The sequence below is a fragment of the Nycticebus coucang genome, chromosome 15 (assembly GCF_027406575.1).
Source record: "Nycticebus coucang isolate mNycCou1 chromosome 15, mNycCou1.pri, whole genome shotgun sequence".
Classification (NCBI taxonomy): domain Eukaryota; kingdom Metazoa; phylum Chordata; class Mammalia; order Primates; family Lorisidae; genus Nycticebus; species Nycticebus coucang.
Genome location: NC_069794.1, coordinates 72,279,426 through 72,301,992, shown reverse-complemented (window position 1 = coordinate 72,301,992; position 22,567 = coordinate 72,279,426). Strand labels below are relative to the sequence as shown.

At 36.9% G+C, this 22,567-nt stretch overlaps 1 protein-coding gene across 1 annotated transcript in view; it reads left to right on the top strand.

The window, feature by feature from the left end:
- SACS (sacsin molecular chaperone) overlaps nt 1-22,120 on the top strand; it is a 62,718-nt gene extending 40,598 nt beyond the window's left edge. Inside the window, exon 9 of the mRNA XM_053563477.1 lies at nt 9,220-22,120. Coding sequence (XP_053419452.1) covers nt 9,220-20,774 — 11,555 coding nt within the window. The 3' untranslated portion in view covers nt 20,775-22,120. The remainder of the gene's footprint in view (nt 1-9,219) is intronic.
- The last annotated feature ends 447 nt before the right edge of the window (nt 22,121-22,567 follow it).

Genomic DNA, 22,567 nt, shown 5'->3' with positions numbered 1-22,567 from the left:
TCGGGTTAGGGGACTTAGGAGATTCTCGCACACTGCGAGAACCGGGAAGTGCTTTCAGCCAGGGAGGGGGAGATGAAAAGTTCCCTCTGAACGCCGGCCAACATTGAAGGTTGGCCACTTGGTCCTGCAAAAAAGTAATAGTTTAGCTCTCTCTTTTTTTTTTTTTTTTCACCACAAGTTCCAAATTTTGGGCTCTGAGTTCAGCTACACTAAAATTCCAACATAATACAAGAGACATACACACTGAAGACATACAAATCCATGGCCAACAGAAACAATAGGACAATGGTCTCTGACTGTGCTGCGGGCACAACCCACTTCGTCCACCCAGAAAAACTACAAGAGGGCCTGTGTCCACTCCACGCCCTGAGGAGTCCACATCTGGGGCGGGGGGCAAGGTCCCTTCCAGAAGGGGTTGGAAGGTCTTCTCGGCACCCCTGGCCGGCAGCTTCCAGCGTGTCCACTTTGACTTTATGCCGACCACCTTTACAGATTCCAGATTTCCAAAAACAACCACAGCAGACAAAGCAGACAAGACAGACAGACACTTACCATGTAGCAGCCTTTCGGGTCGGAGTCCTCAAGGGGTCTTGGGGGACTTCCCGGCCAATGCACCAAATGTTGTGCCCAGATCTCGAAATCCCCCACAAAGACCACCAAGGAGCCGAGTCCGATGCAAAAGCAAAAGAGCCGTTTTATTGCAAGCTCGAGCTTGGGCCCCCAGGGTCTCCATTACAACGGATCTGAGCCAGGAGCCCTGAGCTCTGGAGCAGGGGGTTTTTATGGTCCCGCGCAGTGGGTGGGCGTGCACAGCTTGAAACAAAGGGGGCTTCTGGATTGGTTAGGTGGGGGGAGGGTCCCTGATTGGTGGGCAGTTGTCTCATGATTTTGGGGAATTGTCTGGGCTTGCCTGGAAGGTGAAACTTACTGAGTGAAATGGCAGGGGGTGGGGGAAGCGAAACTTAACTCCTAAGATGGCGCTGGTCTGGTTCTTTCATGATCACTATCGATTTATAGTACTGTCTCAAGTCTGGTAGCGTGATTCCTCCTGCTTTGTTTTTATTTCTGAGTAATGTCTTGGCTATTCAGAGTTTTTTCTGATTCCATATAAAATGAAGTATTGTTTTTTCGAGATCTTTAAAGTATGACAGGGGAACTTTAATAGGGATTGCATTAAAATTATATATTGCTTTGGGTAGTATGGACATTTTAACAATGTTGATTCTTCCAAGCCATGAGCATGGTATGTTTTTCCATTTGTTAACATTTTCAGCTATTTCTTTTCTTAGAGTTTCATAGTTCTCTTTATAGAGATCTTTCACATCCTTTGTTAGATAAATTCCCAAATATTTCATCTTCTTTGGCACTACTGTGAATGGGATAGAGTCCTTGACTATTGTTCATCTATATAAAGGCTACTGATTTATGAATGTTGATTTTGTAACCTGAGATGCTGCTGTATTCCTTGATCACTTCTAAGAGTTTTGTAGTAGAATCCCTGGTGTTTTCCAGATACACATCATATCATCTGCGAAGAGCGAAAGTTTGATCTCTTTTGACCCTATATGGATACCATTGGTCGCCTTTTCTTCCCTAATTGCAGTGGCTAAAACTTCCATTACAATGTTTAAGAGCAGTGGAGACAGTGGGCAGCCTTGTCTGGTTCCTGATCTGAGTGGAAATGATTTCAATTTAACTCCATTCAATATGATATTGGCTGTGGGTTTGCTGTAGATGGCCTTTATCAGTTTAAGAAATGTCCCTTCTGTACCAATTTTCTTAAGTGTTCTGATCATGAAGAGATGCTGTATATAATCAAAAGCTTTTTCTGCATCAATTGAGAGAATCATGTGGTTTTTGTTTTTTAATTTGTTTATGTGCTGAATTATACTTATAGATTTATGGATATTGAACCAGCCTTGAGACCCTGGGATAAAACTGACTTGATCATGATGTATAATTTGTTTGATGTGTTGCTGGATTCTGTTTGTTAGGATCTTGTTGAACATTTTTGCATCTATATTCATTAGTGATATTGGTCTATAATTTTCTTTTCTTGTTGGATCTTTTCCTGGTTTGGGGATCAGGGTGATGGTTGAAGTATTACAATTTTAATCCAGTTTTTCCTCTCATAAAATATATGTACTTTTTGGGGCATCCTTTGTACAATAACATCCTTCTGAAACATCTCAGGCCATCAGGATTTGATTACATAAACTGCAGGACTGCTTTATTGCAAGGTTAATGCATTGAGAATGAGAGTTGAGTGGACGATGAGAGTGGTCACAGCTTTTCAAATGAGTTTTACCTGAATTGCGTTATTACAGCAGGGCAGGTTATTGAAAAACTTTGTCGTAATATCTTGTACATAGCTGGCATTCCACTGAAGATGAAATGATGAATACATAATATATGTGGTGTTCAGTTTAAGACAATACCTGGTATATAATACTGATAAATGGCAGCTGTTATTATCATTTTACACTTGGAATTCCATAGCCTTTCAAAATCAGCCTTTTCAAAATCTTAGTCCTTATCTTCTGCCCAAATCTGTTTTTCCTTGAGAGTGATCCCACTGAGAATGACACCACTTCTCACAAAGTTGCTCCTGAATGAGTCCTCAGTGTGTTGTCTTTGTTCTCTAGTTTTCAGGTCCTGTTGACTAAGTTTTCTGTGTCAGCCCCTTTGCTCACTCCACTGCCACTGCTGCAGCATGGGCCCTGACCTTGTGGCATCATATCCTGCCCGCTCTCTTGCAGTTGGTGTCCCTGCCTCCAGCTCTCACTCCTTCTCCAGTTATGTCAGTCCCCTGCTGTACACTGTCCAGTGGATTTTGGTTCTATCAGGAGAAGGTGAATCTTGCTAGCACTGACTAGAGTGCTTTTCATAGTTCAGATCTCGTCAGCACAAGGAACTAGGCCCACTGTACTGATAGCATATGTGTGGTGCATGTCTGGTCTGTGAAAATTAGGCCAACTTTAAGGAGGTGGTCAGTGTAGGGAGGTGGTCGACTGTGGAGGTTCTACTATAGTTAGAAGAGTAGGTAAATGGGTTTTAGATGAAAAATTAAGTGGTAAAAAGTTAGTGAAGAAAGTTAAGTGGTAAAAATGCCTAATAGATTGGTGCCAGGATCTTATTTATATTTTTTAAAGTTTTCATATTGATTTATTAGATATGCCTCAAATCCTTAAACATTTCCTGTGAAGCTCTCATTACTTGGTTCCATTTTCTGGGTGTTAGAAAGATGCTTGGTACATAAATGTTTGCTATTCTTCATCTCCTTCCCCAGTTTCATTCTCTCCCCTGATCTGTCTGTGTTTGGAGGACAGCGTATTCTGTGGTCCACTTGGCTTCCACTGTTCGTCCCCCATCTCCTGCCTCATCCTCACTTTTTGTGCAGCCCATGTGTGCATCCACTGCTTCTGTTTAATTGTGTGTGATATTAGTATCTAGTACCTGTCTTCCCTGCTAGACTGTAAGAGAAGGTCTGAGACCATGTGTAGTTGTTTATTTCTGTATCGCAGCACTCATTTAGTATTGCCTGACTGATACAATACCTACCTCCAGAATAATTAGAAGGATGTTAAGATTACAAAAACTTATATTCCCCTGTCTAGACCTTTGGTGTCTATCTTAGCCTCCAAGTTTAGCATAAGGTACTAAAATGAACAAACTTCTCACAGAGTTGTAATAGTTTACTTAATCAAATAAATGACTTGCTTTAGACAAAGGAGGGATAGATATCTATGGAGAAGTTCTTAGAAGTTTTTAATTATTGGTGATTACCATAGGCAAGCAATAGAAATGTATGATAAAAAACTCTTTAATATAAAGTTGGAATTAATTATGCGCTTGCTTTGTATAGTTGCTCTGAAACTTTTTAAAAATCAAATTTCTTCTCTTTCTCAATTCTTATCTAAAATCTCTGAATATTAAATGATAATAGCTTGTGCAAAAAAGCCCATTGGTAGCTTATAAGTGACTTTATGTGGTTGAAATGTAATTTATATGTATAAATTACATCTTTCTTTGCTTTCTTTCTGAACTAAGACTCCGACCTTTATGTAGTTTGGATTTAGGTTGCTTTTAAATCTTATGTGTATATTCTCCTATGTTTGGAGTTTTGTTTTTGGCTTACTTTTACATAATGATGTATAAAGCCTCTGCAGATAGAATAATTTCTGTACCCATCATGTGAAAACTGTGATGATAATTCTGGCTTTTTCTAAGAATGGATTTAATTATATTCTAGCACAACAACTTCTCTGGGGATATTCAGGTAGGAAAACTGACTGAATGTTGTGTTCATTTGAATCCTGATGTTTGCATTCATTTGGTTCTTTGAATCCTGTTTTTTCATTTACATAAGTAGCTAGAAATTATGCCAACAATTTTTTTCTGGTGATAATAACTATTAAAGGAGAGAGGAAACTATACTAATTTATAGGTATTTGTTGTTACAAATACCACAACAAAACTATTTTTAAATAACTTGGAAACATTCATTTCATAGAACACTTAGTCTATAAAGAAAGAATCGTGTGTAAGTTTATTTTTTAAACTGTGGTATTAATGGGAAGTGTGATAGTGAACACACATCTGTTATGTGATGCATACAAATATTCAGATTAAAAAGGATAAAGGGGAGTAAATTCTGGGAATCTGTGATTGTGAAGTTGGAGGACCTTGGGCTCACTGTTTGGGGTATGGCTTAGTGTGTCAAGGCTGGTGATGGAAGGGGACTCCTATCCCGGACATGCTGAGAGCCAGCTCTCCTTAGGAACAGTCTATAGTTGTTTGCACAGTGCCGGCTATGTTATTTTACTGACTACTTCTTTTTGTAAATAAAAAATTTTTGACTCACTGTAATAGTATTCTTTTCAAGTTCATGTATTACTTGAAAAGTTAAAAGATGTTTGGTTTGCTTTACAGAAATTGCTTTTATGATAATTATTGAAGTAGGCCGGGCATATACAAAAATTAATTTAGAAACCAAGTCATTATCATATTGATAATGTATATAACTACTAAATCTGGTTTCTTGCATTGAAAGTGGCTTATCATTCATAACCATTATTGCTATGTTTTTCTAAAAAGGCATTATTATTATGTTTTTCTTAATGCTTTATCAATGTATCTTTTTCGAAGGTATAATGAAATTAAAGAGGGAAACAAGGGACTGTCTGTGTTCTATCAGTGATTTCTCTGTTACTACATCTGCTGTTCAAGATGAAAGCAGAAAGTCAGTAGCAAAGAGTGTCAGTGCTGAGTTTTGGGGAAAAAAATGTGGTCACTAGGGCTAATATTGAAGCATATTGGCACCTGGATGTTTGTGCGAGGCTCCAGGGCCTAGAGTGCCACCGCTAGACTGGAGTGCCTGGACTAGAGTACTGGCTGTACTCTTGAGTTCATAGGTGTTTGGTATGGTCTTTTTCTTTCTACTTTCCCTTTTTTTTTTTTGCTTTTTTGAAGATTTGACTGATCTTCAGTATATCACATCATTTAATTGAACCTCCACTGTATCACATGTGTGTTTACTAAGAGATTTGACTCTCCACCCAGTGTAGCATTGTTAGAACTCAGCCAACCTCAAAGCTGCCATTGCCACTGTGGTCTGTACAAGACAAGTAGAAGAAACTGTCACTGTACTTAGAGCCTTAAATTGTTTGTCATTTTAGCCAGCTGAGTGTGACTCTGTAGGTGTCTGGTTGAATGTAGTAAACTCTCAGTTAATTAAAGCTTCAGGACTGAGATCTCTTCATTAAGTAAATTGTAAGTAGACTGTGATTTTCCATCTATGTTATCATTCATTCTCAAAGTTAGCACTGAACATAACATAAATAAACATAAACAACAAAAAAGTACAGACATTAAGTAATGATTCATTGTGTTCATGTTATTTTGAGCACATAGGGGACTGAATTGATCTATTATAAAACAAAAACTCTTAGAAGAGTTCAAAGTTTAATTTGGTAATAATTTAAATACAACCTTTATGTCTCTAGGAGCAATGTCAGTACTGAGTTAACCTCTTTTAACAGTGTAGATAATTTTCAGTCCACAAATATCACAAGTCATTTATTAAAATGCTATAAATATGATTTTTCTGATTCTATTTAATAGATTAGAGGTGGCTTACAGTTTCAGTGCATTTCTAACCAAGGACATGGATGCGTTTTTCTGTGTTAACATTAATACTTAAGAGTTAAAGCTTAAGTTAAGTTAAATGTCTTAAATAGAAAGTAAATAGAACTCAGGACTTAAGAATTGAATTGACTTAATGTATTTAGAATTGTGTCATATTGCATTTTCTCTCTCCTTTATTTTCTATCATTTTTTTGTCAGTTGAGCATGACTAGAGTGTTAATTGCATGCTGTACAGTGTGTGTGTGTGTGTGTGTGTGTGTTTTATTGACATTTTTGTTTATGCATTAATATTAGGTGATTTCTCTGAAGGTAGGTATGTATGTGTTTATAAGTTGACAAATTGGCTAGGATTGTCTATAAATGCATGTCATGTGGCATTTATTAACATAGAACAAAGTGGTGCATATTTAATTTTTGTTTTCTGAATTTTAATTTCTAACTCTTTTGTATGTTTACTGTATCATATTCTTGCCTTACTGATTATTTGGATATTGTATTAGAATTACAAACTTAGGAAGCATTTTTAAGAACACTGTCATAAAATTATATTTTAATGAAACTCATAGATCAAAGAGTCTGCACTAGTCACACCACTGAAAAAATTTCTATTATTTCTTAAATTTTACTCCTTGAATTACTCTAAATTACACAGTGTAGAAACTAAAATTATTATGAATTTTGCTATTGATACCCTCTTAAATGTGGAAGTGTGCCCTTGATTAAATTTCTGTGGTAGTAATTTTAAAATGTCTTACTATTATGTGAAAGATAATTTCTTGGTAAAAGGTAATGTCATCTTCCTGATAGATGTGCCTCTGAAATAAGAGTATCCTTTTTTGGTTAAAAAATAATGATATATAAAAGTTTCCATTTTTTTTTTAATGGCTGAATAGTATTCCATGGTATACGTATACCACAGCTTGTTAATCCATTCCTGGGTGGAAGACATTATTCTTAGTAAAGCATCACAAGAATGGAGAAGCATGAATCCTATGTACTCAATTTTGATATGAGGACAATTAATGACAATTATGGTTATGGGGGGGGAACAGAAAGAGGGAAGGAGGGAGGGGGGTGGGGCCTTGGTGTGTGTCACACTTTATGGGAGCAAGACATCATTGCAAGAGGGACTTTACCTAATAATTGCAATCAGTGTAACCTGGCTTATTGTACCCTCAATGAATCCCCAACAATAAAAAAAAAAAAAAAGTTTCCAAGGCTTGGGCGGCGCCTATGGCTCAAAGAGTAGGGCGCTGGTCCCATATGCTGGAGGTGGTGGGTTCAAACCTAGCCCCAGCCAAAAACCAAAAAAAAAAAAAAACCTTAAAAAAAAAAGTTTCCAAGGCTTGAGATACGCCCCTTTAGAACATTTTTCAAAGTTGCTCTGTTAAGAGTCTGGAAGTTGTATGTATATAGGGAAGAAATGGAATGTTACCTTCCACAAGATTAAATTTGAGATGCTTTTTATTTCCCTATATGGACCTATTGATTTTGATAAGTATATAGCACTGTTTTTTCATTTTTTTTCTACTGATATTCTAAATGCATGAAACACACTTAGAAAGTTAATTTTTGGGACAGTGGTTAAAATCAGCAAAAACTTTCCTCTTTTCTTCCTAATTTATAAAACAGTGTAAAGTAGAGCTGCTCTGGTGGGTGACACCCCTGCCTTCAAAGCAACACCCTCTTATTCTTTTTGCCTGCCCTTGAAGCATTTCTGTAGAATCCCAGGGCTCTGCAGAAGGTAGTTCAATAAATAATAACTACCTAGGTAAAAGCTACTTTGGAAAAGTTGTTAATATGCTCCATATTTGGGCACAAGTATAGAGAAATCTTTAGACCTAGAGCCACATCTCCATTGTTTTTCTAGATGACAGAATTCAAGTCTCAGAAAGATGAAATGACACCTAAATTACATATCTGCTTAGTGGTTGAAAGGAAACCATGTCAATCTCTTTGCTGGTCAAGCGAGACTGATACTCCAGCCCCTGTAGTTTGATCACACACCTTTCCCTCTGTGCCATGCAGCCGTCTGTTCTTGGAAACATGAAGTTAGCACAAAAAGACATTCAAAAGACATTCAGGGCAGTGCCTGTGGCTCAAGGAGTAGGGCGCCAGTCCCATATACTGGAGGTGGTGGGTTCAAACCCAGCCCCGGCCAAAAAAACAAAAGACATTCAAAGCAGTCGAGTATGCCCAAGCCTCAAATTCAAAATCAAAATCTAAAACGAGCACCAACATGATGCTCAAAAGGAATTCTTATTGTGGCATTTCAGATTTCAGATTTTTGGATTGGAATATTCAGCTGGTAAGTATAATGCAAATATTCCCAAATCCAAAAAATTTGAAATCCAAAATACTTGTAATCTCAAGCATTTTGGATAAGAATACTCAACCTTTTGGTTTGCAATCAATTTTTACCCTTAAATAAGAAACCACTATATAAAGTTGCTTTTCCTTTGGTGCTTTTGTTTGTAGACAAATAAGCTCTCAGCATTGTTTTTCATGTTGATTCCATTTGTAGAACTATTTTATAGGATACATTTTAAAACACATTTAAAATATTTATTTAAAGTAAGCACTTTCCAGGGAGAATGTCTTCTCATAGGTTTTTTATAAGTATGGATTTATTTATAGATTCTCTATCATTATTATTTAAAAATTACTTTAGCCTAGTTATGCTTTTTCTAGTACTATCTTATCTTTGAGAATAGGATGCTAGTACAGTAGAATAAGGCTGGGTGTGGTGGCTCATGCCTGTAATCCTAGCAATCTGGGAGGCCAAGGCGGTTGGATTGCCTAAGCTCAGAACTTTAAGACCAGCCTGGGCAAGAGCGAGGCCCCATTTCTAAAACTAGCGGGGTTTTGTGGCAGGTGCCTGTACTCCCAGTTACTTGGGAGGCTGAGGCAAAAGGATCACTTGAGACCAAGAGTTTGAGGTTGCTATGAGCTATGATGCCACGGCATTCTACCCAGGGCAATGAAGTGAGACTATGTCTCAAAAGAAAAGAATAGAAAGCTATTATAGCAGAATGCATATGTATTTATAACCTTTCTGTATATGATTTACAGGAAGACCATGTACTCAACTGCAGCTTCTAAATCCGGAACGATTTGCACGTCTTATCAAAGAAGTAATGAATGCATTCTGGCCTGGCAGAGAGTTGATTGTGCAGTGGTATCCATGTGATGAAAAGAGAAATCACCCATCTGTTTCATGGCTTAAGATGGTTTGGAAGAATCTTTATATACATTTTTCAGAGGATTTGACTTTATTTGATGAGATGCCACTTATCCCCAGAACTACACTAGAGGAAGGCCAGACCTGTGTGGAACTCATTAGGCTCAGGACTCCATCATTAGTCATTTTAGATGATGAATTTGAAGCACAGCTTCCAGAATTTTTAGCAGATATCATACAAAAACTGGGAGGGATTGTTCTTAAAAAACTAGATGCCTCTATACAACATCCACTTATTAAAAAATACATTCATTCACCATTACCAAGTGCTATTTTGCAGATAATGGAGAAGACGCCATTGCAGAAATTGTGTAACCAAATAACTTCGCTACTTCCAACACACAAAGATGCCCTCAGGAAATTCTTGGCTAGTTTAACTGATAGCAGTGAAAAGGAGAGAAGAATAATTCAAGAATTGACAATATTCAAGCGAATTAACCATTCATCTGATCAGAGAATTTCCTCTTATACAAAATTGAAAGGTTGCAAAGTCTTACACCATACTGCCAAACTTCCACCAGACCTGCGACTTTCTATTTCTGTAATAGACAGTAGTGACGAAGCTACTATTCGCTTGGCAAACATGTTAAAAATAGAGAAGCTAAAGACTACTAACTGCTTAAAGTTTATTTTAAAAGATATTGAAAATGCATTTTATTCACATGAAGAGGTAACACAGCTTATGTTATGGACCCTCGAGAATCTATCCTCTCTTAAAAATGAGAATCCAAACGTGCTTGATTGGTTAATGCCATTAAAATTCATTCAGATTTCACAGGAACAGATGGCATCAGCCAGTGAACTCTTTGACCCTGATATAGAAGTACTGAAAGATCTCTTTTATAATGAAGAAGAAACCCGTTTTCCACCCTTAGTTTTTACTTCACCAGATATTCTTCACTCTTTAAGACAGATCGGTTTAAAAAACGAAGCCAGTCTCAAAGAGAAAGATGTTGTGCAAGTGGCAAAACAAATTGAAGCCTTACAGGTCAGTTCTTGCCCAAATCAGGATGTTCTTCTAAAGAAAGCCAAAACACTCTTACTGGTTTTAAATAAGAATCATACACTATTGCAGTCATCTGAAGGAAGGATGACATTGAAGAAAATCAAATGGGTTCCAGTCTGCAAGGAGAGGCCTCCAAATTATCCAGGCTCTTTAGTCTGGAAAGGAGATCTCTGTGATCTTTGTGTACCACCAGATATGTGTGATGTAGCCCATGCAATTCTAGTAGGCTCCTCCCTTCCTCTTGTTGAGAGTATCCATGTGAACTTGGAAAAAGCACTAGGTATTTTTGTAAAACCTAGCATCAGTGCTGTCTTGAAACACTTTAAGGTTGTTGTTGATTGGTATACTTCAAAAACCTTTAGTGATGAAGACTACTATCAATTCCAGCATATTTTGCTCGAAATTTATGGATTCATGCATGATCATTTAAAAGAAGGGAAAGAATCATTTCAAGCCTTAAAATTTCCATGGGTTTGGACTGGCAAAAAATTCTGTCCCCTTGCCCAAGCAGTGATAAAACCAATTCATGATCTTGACCTTCAGCCTTATTTGCATAATGTGCCTAAAACCATGGCAAAATTTCACCAACTGTTTAAGCTCTGTGGTTCAATAGAGGAGTTGACATCAGATCATATTTCCATGGTTATTCAGAAGATATATCTCAACAGTGACCAAGATCTCAGTGAACAAGAAAGCAAACAAAATCTACACCTTATGTTGAATATTATCAGATGGCTGTATAGCAATCAGATTCCAGCAAACCCCAGTACACCAGTTCCCATACATCATAGCAAAAATCCTTCTAAACTTATTATGAAGCCAATTCATGAATGCTGTTATTGTGACATCAAAGTTGATGACCTTAATGATTTACTTGAAGATTCTGTGGAACCAATCATTTTGGTACATGAAGATATACCCATGAAAACTGCAGAATGGCTAAAAGTTCCTTGCCTCAGTACAAGATTGATCAATCCTGAAAACATGGGATTTGAGCAGTCTGGACAAAGAGAACCACTTACTGTAAGAATTAAAAATATTCTGGAAGAATATCCTTCAGTGTCAGACATTTTTAAAGAACTATTACAAAATGCTGATGATGCAAATGCAACAGAGTGCAGTTTCATGATTGATATGAGAAGAAATATGGACATAAGAGAGAATCTTCTAGACCCAGGGATGGCAGCTTGTCATGGACCTGCTTTGTGGTCATTCAATAATTCTGAATTCTCTGATTCAGATTTTGTGAATATAACTAGATTAGGAGAATCTTTAAAAAGGGAAGAAGTTGACAAAGTTGGAAAATTTGGTCTTGGATTTAATTCTGTGTACCATCTTACTGACATTCCCATCATTATGAGTCGAGAATTCATGATAATGTTTGATCCAAACATAAACCACATTAGTAAACACATTAAAGACAAATCTAATCCAGGGATCAAAATTAATTGGAGTAAACAACAGAAAAGACTTAGGAAATTTCCTAATCAATTCAAACCATTTATAGACATATTTGGCTGTCAGTTACCTTTGACAATAGAAGCACCTTACAGCTATCATGGAACTCTTTTCCGATTGTCTTTTAGAACTCAACAAGAAGCAAAAGTAAGTGAAGTTAGTAGTACCTGCTATAATACAGCTGATATTTACTCTCTTGTGGATGAATTTAGTCTCTGTGGACACAGGCTTATCATTTTCACCCAGAGTGTAAACTCAATGTATTTGAAGTACTTGAAGATTGAGGAAACCAATCCCAGTTTTGCACAGGATACAGTTATAATTAAAAAAAAAGTGTGCTCTTCGAAAGCGTTGATTGCACCTGTATTAAGTGTTTTAAAAGAAGCTGCTAAGCTCATGAAGACTTGTAGTAGCAGCAATAAACAGCTTCCCACTGATGAGCCAAAGTCATCTTGCATTCTTCAGATTACAGTTGAAGAATTTCACAATGTTTTCAGAAGGATTGCTGATTTACAGTCACCACTTTTTAGAGGTCCTGATGATGACCCAGCTACTCTCTTTGAAGTGGCAAAGTCTGGCCAATCAAAAAAGCCACCAGATGAGTTGTCACAGAAAACAGTAGAGTGTACCACGTGGCTTCTGTGTACCTGCATGGATATAGGAGAGGCACTAAAGTTTTCCCTGAGTGAGAGTGGAAGAAGGCTAGGACTTGTTCCTTGTGGGGCAGTGGGAATTATGTTGTCTGAAATCCAGGACCAGAAGTGGACTGTGAAACCACACATTGGAGAGGTGTTTTGCTATTTACCTTTACGAATAAAAACAGGCTTACCAGTTCATATCAATGGATGCTTTGCTGTTACTTCAAATAGAAAAGAAATCTGGAAGACAGATACAAAAGGACGGTGGAACACCACATTCATGAGACATGTGATTGTGAAAGCTTACTTACAGGCACTCAGTGTCTTAAGGGACCTGGCCACTGGTGGAGAGCTGACTGATTACACTTACTACTCAGTGTGGCCTGATCCTGATTTAGTTCACGATGATTTCTCTGTAATTTGTCAAGGATTTTATGAAGATATAGCTCATGGAAAAGGTAAAGAATTGACCAAAGTCTTCTCTGATGGATATTCTTGGGTTTCTATGAATAATGTGAGATTTCTGGATGACTCTATACTTAAAAGAAGAGATGTTGGTCCAGCAGCCTTCCAGATATTTTTAAAATACCTCAAGAAGACTGGGTCCAAAAACCTTTGTGCTGTTGAACTTCCTTCTTCAGTAAAATTAGGATTTGAAGAAGCTGGCTGCAAACAGATACTGCTTGAAAATACATTTTCAGAGAAACAGTTTTTTTCAGAAGTTTTTTTCCCAAATATTCAAGAAATTGAAGCAGAACTTAGAGACCCTCTAATGAATTTTGTTCTAAATGAAAAAATTGATGAGTTCTCAGGTATTCTTCGTGTTACTCCATGTATTCCTTGCTCCTTTGAAGGGCATCCTTTGGTGTTACCATCAAGGTTGATCCACCCTGAAGGACGAGTTGCAAAGTTATTTGATCTTAGAGATGGCCGATTTCCTTATGGTTCTACTCAAGATTATCTCAATCCCATTATTTTGATTAAACTAGTTCAGTTAGGTATGGCAAAAGATGATATTTTGTGGGATGACATGCTAGAACGTGCAGAGTCTATAGCTGAAGTTAACAAAAGTGACCATGTTGCTGCTTGTCTAAGAAGTACTATCCTGTTAAGTCTTATTGATGAGAAACTAAAAATAAGAGATCCTAGAGCAAAAGATTTTGCTGCAAAATATCAGACAATCCCCTTCCTTCCATTTCTAACAAAACCAGCAGGTTTCTCTTTGGACTGGAAAGGTAATAGTTTTAAACCTGAAACTATGTTTGCAGCAACTGATCTTTATACAACCGAATATCAAGATATAGTTTGTCTTTTGCAACCAATTCTAAATGAAAATCCCCATTCCTTCAGAGGCTGTGGTTCAGTGTCATTGGCTGTTAAAGAGTTTTTGGGATTACTTAGGAAGCCAACGGTTGATCTTGTCATAAACCAATTGAAAGAAGTTGCAAAATCAGTTGATGATGGTGTTACATTGTACCAGGAAAATATCACCAATGCTTGCTACAAATACCTTCATGAAGCTGTGATGCAAAATGAAATCATTAAGACATCAATTATTGAAAAGTTAAAAGCCTTTAGCTTCATCCTAGTTGAAAATGCATATGTTAGCTCAGAAAAAGTCTGTTTTCATTTGAATTTTGAAGCAGCACCTTACCTCTATCAGTTACCTAATAAATATAAAAATAATTTTCGTGAGCTTTTTGAAAGTGTGGGTGTGAGGCAGTCATTTACTGTTGAAGATTTTGCCCTTGTTTTAGAATCTATTGATCAAGATAGAGGAGCAAAGCAAATATCAGAAGAGAATTTTCAGCTTTGTCGACGAATTATTAGTGAAGGGATATGGAGTCTTATTAGAGAAAAGAAACAAGAATTTTGTGAGAAAAATTATGGCAAGATATTATTGCCAGATACTAATCTTATGCTTCTCCCTGCTAAATCGTTATGCTACAATGATTGTCCTTGGATAAAAGTGAAGGATACCACTGTAAAATATTGTCATGCTGATATTCCCAGGGAAGTAGCTGTAAAACTAGGAGCAGTCCCAAAGCGACATAAAGCTTTAGAAAGATATGCATCCAATGTCTGTTTTACAACACTTGGCACAGAATTTGGGCAGAAAGAAAAGTTGACCAGTAGAATTAAAAGTATCCTTAATGCTTATCCTTCAGAAAAGGAAATGTTGAAAGAGCTTCTTCAAAATGCTGATGATGCAAAGGCCACAGAAATCTGTTTTGTGTTTGATCCTAGACAGCATCCAGTTGATAGAATATTTGATGATAAGTGGGCCCCATTGCAAGGGCCAGCACTTTGTGTGTACAACAACCAACCATTTACAGAAGATGATGTTAGAGGAATTCAGAATCTCGGAAAAGGCACCAAAGAAGGAAACCCTTGTAAAACTGGACAGTATGGAATAGGATTCAATTCTGTGTATCATATCACAGACTGCCCGTCTTTTATTTCTGGCAATGACATCCTGTGTATTTTTGATCCTCATGCCAGATATGCACCAGGAGCCACATCCATTAGTCCTGGACGCATGTTTAGAGATTTAGATGCAGATTTTAGGACACAGTTCTCAGATGTTCTGGATCTTTATTTGGGAACTCACTTTAAACTGGATAATTGTACAATGTTTAGATTTCCTCTTCGTAATGCAGAAATGGCAAAAATTTCAGAAATTTCCTCAGTTCCATCATCAGACAGAATGGTTCAGAATCTTTTGGACAAATTGCGCTCAGATGGGGCAGAACTTCTTATGTTTCTTAATCACATGGAAAAGATTTCAATTTGTGAAATAGATAAAGGTACTGGAGCTCTAAATGTGTTGTATTCAGTGAAGGGCAAAATCACTGATGGAGACAGACTGAAAAGGAAACAATTTCATGCATCTGTAATTGACAGTGTTACTAAGAAGAGGCAGCTCCCAGATATACCAGTTCAACAGATAACCTATACTATGGATACTGAGGACTCTGAAGGAAATCTTACTACATGGCTAATTTGTAATAGGTCAGGTTTTTCAAGTATGGACAAAGTATCCAAGAGCGTTTTATCAGCTCACAAGAACCAAGATATCACACTTTTCCCACGTGGGGGAGTAGCTGCTTGCATTACTCACAACTATAAAAAACCCCACAGAGCCTTCTGCTTTTTGCCTCTCTCTCTGGAGACAGGGCTGCCATTTCACATGAATGGACATTTTGCACTAGATTCAGCCAGAAGAAATCTGTGGCGTGATGATAATGGAGTTGGTGTTCGCAGTGACTGGAATAACAGTTTAATGACAGTGTTAATAGCTCCTGCATATGTTGAATTACTAATACAGTTAAAAAAACGGTATTTCCCTGGTTCTGACCCAACATTATCAGTTTTACAGAACACACCCATTCATGTTGTAAAGGATACTTTAAAGAAGTTTTTATCATTTTTCCCAGTTAATAGACTTGATTTGCAACCAGATTTATATTGTCTAGTGAAAGCACTTTATAGTTGCATTCATGAAGATATGAAACGTCTTTTACCTGTTGTACGTGCTCCAAATATTGATGGCTCTGATTTGCACTCTGCAGTTATAATTACTTGGATTAACATGTCCACTTCAAATAAAACTAGACCATTTTTTGATAATTTATTACAGGATGAATTACAACACCTTAAAAATGCTGATTATAATATCACAACACGCAAAACAGTAGCAGAGAATGTCTATAGATTGAAACATCTACTTTTAGAAATTGGTTTCAATTTGGTTTATAACTGTGATGAAACTGCTAATCTTTACCACTGTCTCATTGATGCAGGTATTCCCGTTAGCTATGTGACCCCTGCTGATGTTAGATCTTTTTTAATGACATTTTCCTCTCCTGATACTACTTGCCATATTGGGAAGCTGCCTTGTCGGCTTCAGCAAACTAACCTAAAACTTTTTCATAGTTTAAAGCTTTTAGTTGATTATTGTTTTAAGGATGCAGAAGAAAATGAGATTGAAGTTGAGGGACTGCCCCTTCTCATTACGCTGGACAGTGTTTTGCAAACTTTTGATGTGAAACGACCCAAGTTTCTAACAACATACCATGAATTGATTCCATCCCGCAAAGACTTATTTATGAATACATTGTATTTGAAATATAGTAATATTTTATTGAACTGTAAAGTTGCAAAAGTGTTTGACATTTCCAGCTTTGCTGATTTGCTATCTTCTGTGTTGCCTCGTGAATATAAGACCAAAAATTGGACAAAGTGGAAAGACAATTTTGCAAGTGAGTCTTGGCTTAAGAATGCATGGCATTTTATTAGTGAATCTGTAAATGTGAAAGAAGATCAGGAAGAAACAAAACCAACATTTGACATTGTTGTTGATACGCTAAAAGACTGGGCGTTGCTTCCAGGAACAAAGTTTACTGTTTCAGCCAACCAGCTTGTGGTTCCCGAAGGTGATGTTCTGCTTCCTCTAAGCCTTATGCACATTGCAGTTTTTCCAAATGCCCAGAGTGATAAAGTTTTTCATGCTCTAATGAAAGCTGGCTGTATTCAGCTTGCTTTGAACAAAATCTGCTCCAAAGACAGTGCATTTGTTCCTCTTTTGTCATGTCACACAGCAAACATAGAGAGCCCCACAAGCATTTTGAAGGCTTTACATTACATGGTTCAAACTTCAACATTTAGAACTGAAAAATTAGTAGAAAGTGACTTTGAGGCACTTTTGATGTATTTCAACTGCAATCTGAATCACTTGATGTCCCAAGATGACATAAAAATTTTGAAGTCACTTCCATGTTATAAGTCCATCAGTGGCCGATATATGAGCATTGTAAAATTTGGAACATGCTGTGTACTTGCAAAAAGTATCCCTGCAGCTGAAGTGGAAAAATGGACACAATCATCATCATCTGCATTTCTTGAAGAAAAAATACACTTAAAAGAACTGTATGAGCTGCTTGGTTGTGTACCTGTAGATGATCTTGAGGTATATTTGAAACACCTCTTACCAAAAATTGAAAATCTCTCTTATGATGCAAAATTAGAGCACTTGATTTATCTTAAGAATAGATTATCAAGTGCTGAAGAATTATCAGAGATTAAGGAACAACTTTTTGAAAAACTGGAAACTTTGATGATAATCCACGATGCTAACAGTCGACTAAAGCAAGCAAAACATTTTTATGATAGAACTGTGAGAGTTTTTGAAGTTATGCTTCCTGAAAAATCATTTATTCCACAGGATTTCTTTAAAAAATTAGAGCAACTTATAAAACCCAAAAATCATGTTGTATTTATGACTTCCTGGGTGGAATTCTTAAGAAATATAGGACTGAAATACATTCTTTCCCAGCAGCAGTTATTACAGTTTGCTAAGGAAATCAGTGTACGAGCTAATACAGAAAATTGGTCCAAAGAAACATTGCAAAATACAGTTGATATCCTTCTCCATCATATATTCCAAGAACGAATGGATTTGTTATCTGGAAATTTTCTGAAAGAATTATCTTTAATACCGTTCCTGTGTCCTGAGCGGGCCCCTGCTGAATTCATTAGATTCCATCCTCAATATCAAGAGGTAAATGGAACACTTCCTCTTATAAAGTTCAATGGAGCACAGGTAAATCCAAAATTCAAGCAGTGTGATGTGCTCCAGCTACTATGGACATCCTGCCCTATTCTTCCTGAGAAAGCTACACCCTTGAATATCAAAGAACAAGAAGGTAGTAACCTTGGTCCACAGGAACAGCTTGAACAAGTTTTAAATATGCTTAATGTCAACCTGGATCCCCCCCTTGATAAGGTCATTAATAACTGCAGGAACATATGCAACATAACTACTTTGGATGAAGAAATGGTAAAAACTAGAGCAAAGGTTTTAAGGAGCATTTATGAGTTTCTTAGTGCAGAGAAAAGGGAGTTTCGTTTTCAACTGCGGGGGGTTGCTTTTGTGATGGTAGAAGATGGTTGGAAACTTCTGAAGCCTGAGGAGGTAGTGATAAATTTAGAATATGAATCTGATTTTAAACCTTATTTGTACAAGCTACCATTAGAACTTGGTACATTTCATCAGTTGTTCAAACTGTTAGGTACTGAAGATATCATTTCAACTAAGCAATATGTTGAAGTGTTGAGCCGTATATTCAAGAGTTCTGAAGGAAAACAGTTAGATCCTAATGAAATGCGTACAGTTAAGAGAGTAGTTTCTGGTCTGTTTAAGAGTCTACAAAATGATTCAGTCAAAGTAAGGAGTGATCTTGAAAATGTGCGAGACCTTGCACTTTACCTCCCAAGCCAGGATGGCAGATTGGTGAAGTCAAGCATCCTAGTGTTTGATGATGCACCACATTATAAAAGTCGGATCCAGGGGAATATTGGTGTGCAAATGCTGGTTGATCTCAGCCAGTGCTACTTAGGGAAAGACCATGGATTTCATACTAAGCTCATAATGCTCTTTCCTCAAAAACTTAGACCTCGTTTATTGAGCAGTATACTTGAAGAACAGTTAGATGAAGAGACTCCCAAAGTTTGTCAGTTTGGAGCATTGTGTTCTCTTCAGGGTCGGTTGCAGTTACTCTTGTCTTCTGAACAGTTCATTACGGGACTCATTAGAATTATGAAGCATGAAAATGATAATGCTTTTCTGGCCAATGAAGAAAAAGCTGTAAGACTTTGCAAAGCCTTCAGAGAAGGATTGAAAGTGTCCTGTTTTGAAAAGCTTCAAACAACATTAAGAGTTAAAGGTTTTAATCCTATTCCCCACAGCAGAAGCGAAACTTTTGCTTTTTTGAAGAGATTTGGTAATGCGGTCATCCTGCTCTATATCCAACATTCAGACAGTAAAGACATTAATTTCCTATTAGCATTAGCAATGACACTTAAATCAGCAACTGACAATTTGATTTCTGATACTTCATATTTAATTGCTATGCTAGGATGCAATGATATTTACAGGATCAGTGAAAAACTTGATAGCTTAGGAGTGAAATATGACTCTTCAGAACCATCAAAACTGGAGCTTCCAACGCCTGGCACACCAATACCTGCTGAAATTCATTACACACTGCTTATGGATCCAATGAATGTTTTTTACCCAGGAGAATATGTTGGATACCTTGTTGATGCTGAAGGCGGGGATATCTATGGATCATACCAGCCAACATACACATATGCAATTATTGTACAAGAAGTTGAAAGAGAAGATGCTGACAGTTCTAGTTTTCTAGGAAAGATATATCAGATTGATATTGGTTATAGTGAATATAAAATAGTTAGCTCTCTTGATCTGTATAAGTTTTCAAGACCTGAGGAAAGCTCTCAAAGCAGAGACAGTGCTCCTTCTACACCAACCAGCCCTACAGAGTTCCTTGCCCCTGGTCTGAGAAGCATTCCTCCTCTTTTCTCTGGTAGAGAGAGCCACAAAACTTCCTCTTCAAAACATCATTCCCCCAAAAAGCTTAAGGTTAATTCTTTGCCAGAAATCTTAAAAGAAGTGACATCAGTGGTGGAGCAAGCTTGGAAGCTCTCAGAATCAGAACGAAAAAAGATTATTAGGCGGTTGTATTTGAAATGGCACCCTGACAAAAATCCAGAGAATCATGACATTGCCAATGAAGTTTTTAAACACTTGCAGAATGAAATCAGCAGATTAGAAAAACAGGCTTTTGCAGATCAAAATGCAGATCGAGCCGCCAGACGAACATTTCCAACCTCAGCGTCCCGATTTCAGTCAGATAAGTATTCATTTCAAAGATTTTATACTTCATGGAATCAAGAAGCAACAAGCCATAAATCTGAAAGGCAACAACAAAATAAAGAAAAATGTCCTTCATCTGGCCAGACTTATTCTCAAAGGTTCTTTGTTCCTCCCACTTTCAAGTCAGTTGGTAATCCAGTTGAAGCACGTAGATGGTTAAGACAAGCCAGAGCAAATTTTTCATCTGCCAGAAATGACCTTCATAAAAATGCTAATGAATGGGTGTGCTTTAAATGTTACCTTTCTACCAAGTTAGCTTTGATTGCAGCTGACTATGCTGTGAGGGGAAAGTCTGATAAAGATGTAAAACCAACTGCACTTGCACAAAAAATAGAAGAGTATAGTCAACAACTTGAAGGACTGACAAATGATGTCCACACGTTGGAAGCTTATGGTGTAGACAGTTTAAAAACAAGATACCCTGATTTGCTTCCTTTTCCGCAGATCCCAAATGACAGGTTCACTTCTGAGGTTGCAATGAGGGTGATGGAATGTACTGCCTGTATCATAATAAAACTTGAAAATTTCATACAACAAAAAGTGTGAAAGTACTTAAAGATAAAAAAGCAGAAGTAGATCTTGAATGTGTTATAGCACAAATGTGAATTGCTGTATGTACTTCACTAAGCTTCATTGCCAGTTAGCTAGGAATTGTGAAGCACATTGCAAAGTGTTCTAAAAGAATTTCGATGTTAACATGAATACCAACAGAAAACCCTAACTGAATCTAAAAGAAAATGATTTTGTGGAAGATGGTAAACTGCAAAATCGCTTGATGTATTTGAATGATTGGGATGGCACATTATTGAGCTGCACTTTATATAACCAAAGCTTAGCAGTTTGTTAGATCCATGTCTCTGGTTAGGATGAAGTTAATTTTGTGTTTTTAACATTAAGTTAATTTTTTGTTCTTAACATGGTATTTTTGAAGGAGCTAATGAAACACTGGACATATCATTGATTTAAACATCTAAGGATAATTAAATCTTTGAATCATATTTTTAAGTGGATCTCCTTGGATGCATTATTTTCTTATCAGCTGGCTCTGATTATGAATTTGTTGGCAATTTCACATCATAAATACTCCATGCACTTAAAAATGGTACAATATTTTAATACTGACTATGACTTGACAGAAGTGTGAAGGTAGTGCTTACAGTGTGCTGGGTGCACTTAGCGTCCTCATTTTACTGTTTCTTTTACGTCTTATGTTTACAGGCTTCCTGTTTCATGAAGATAGCATATGGAAAAGTCAGAATGGGGGCAGTTCTTATTATCAGTTGTCAATATTGTTTCTGAAAACTGCTTACCAAAACAATTTACTTTGTGTTTATGTGTACTTTATTTCCACCAATGTCATAATTTATATGGTGTGGTTGAACAGGATGCAATCTTTTGTTGTCTAAAGGTGCTGCAGTTAAAAACAAATACTTGTCTTCCAGTATGGTGCACTTAGTAGAGTTTTTTTTTTTTTTTTAAACTTTACATTAAAAGCATAAAAAAACTTGTTAAAATCATTGTGATGGTATATAGTAGTTTATAAAGGAGGAATTATCAGCTTGTATTTTTCCCACGAATGACTGAGAACTCACATTTAATTTTCATCATGTTCAAGCATCTTGCCACACTTAATATGTTTCTTTTGCAGAATGTAAAAGAAAGGTAATGGTAATTATTTATGTAAGTGTACTGGCTGTAAATGATGGTAAATATAATATTTTATGCAATTAAGGGCTTACAGAACATGTTAAAACTTTTTTTACTGTTATTGGTGATAAAGAATGTTGGCGCCTTCACAATTGTATTGCTTCTGGATGTGAAATTGTATAATTATTTCTGCTATTATGTTAAGTGCCATAATTTTAATAAAGCAACATGTACATATGAAATTATTATAACTTGTATTTCCTGAGAAATAGTTCATGAGGATTTATTTTTTATTTAATTTAATTGTTTTTGAGACAAGAGTCTCACTTTGTTGCCTTCAGTAGGGTATCATGGCATCACAGCTCACAGTAACCTCAAACTCTTGAGCTAAAGTGATTCTCTTGTCTCAGCCTCCCAACCAGCTGGGGTATTAAAGGTGCCTGCCACAATGCTAGGCTATTTTTAGACACGGGCCCTCAGTTTTGCTCAGGCTGGTCTTGAACTCCTGAGCTCAAGTGATCCAATCACCGTGGCCTCTCGGAGTGCTAGAATTACAGGCTTAAGCCACCATGCCCAGCCAGTTCATTGGGATTTAAACCATATCTTTCTACATTAAGTTTTGAGGGGTGTGTGTGTGTGTGTGTGTTTATTGGAATAATTAAATAGAATTTTCCTATATTTTTATGCTGGAA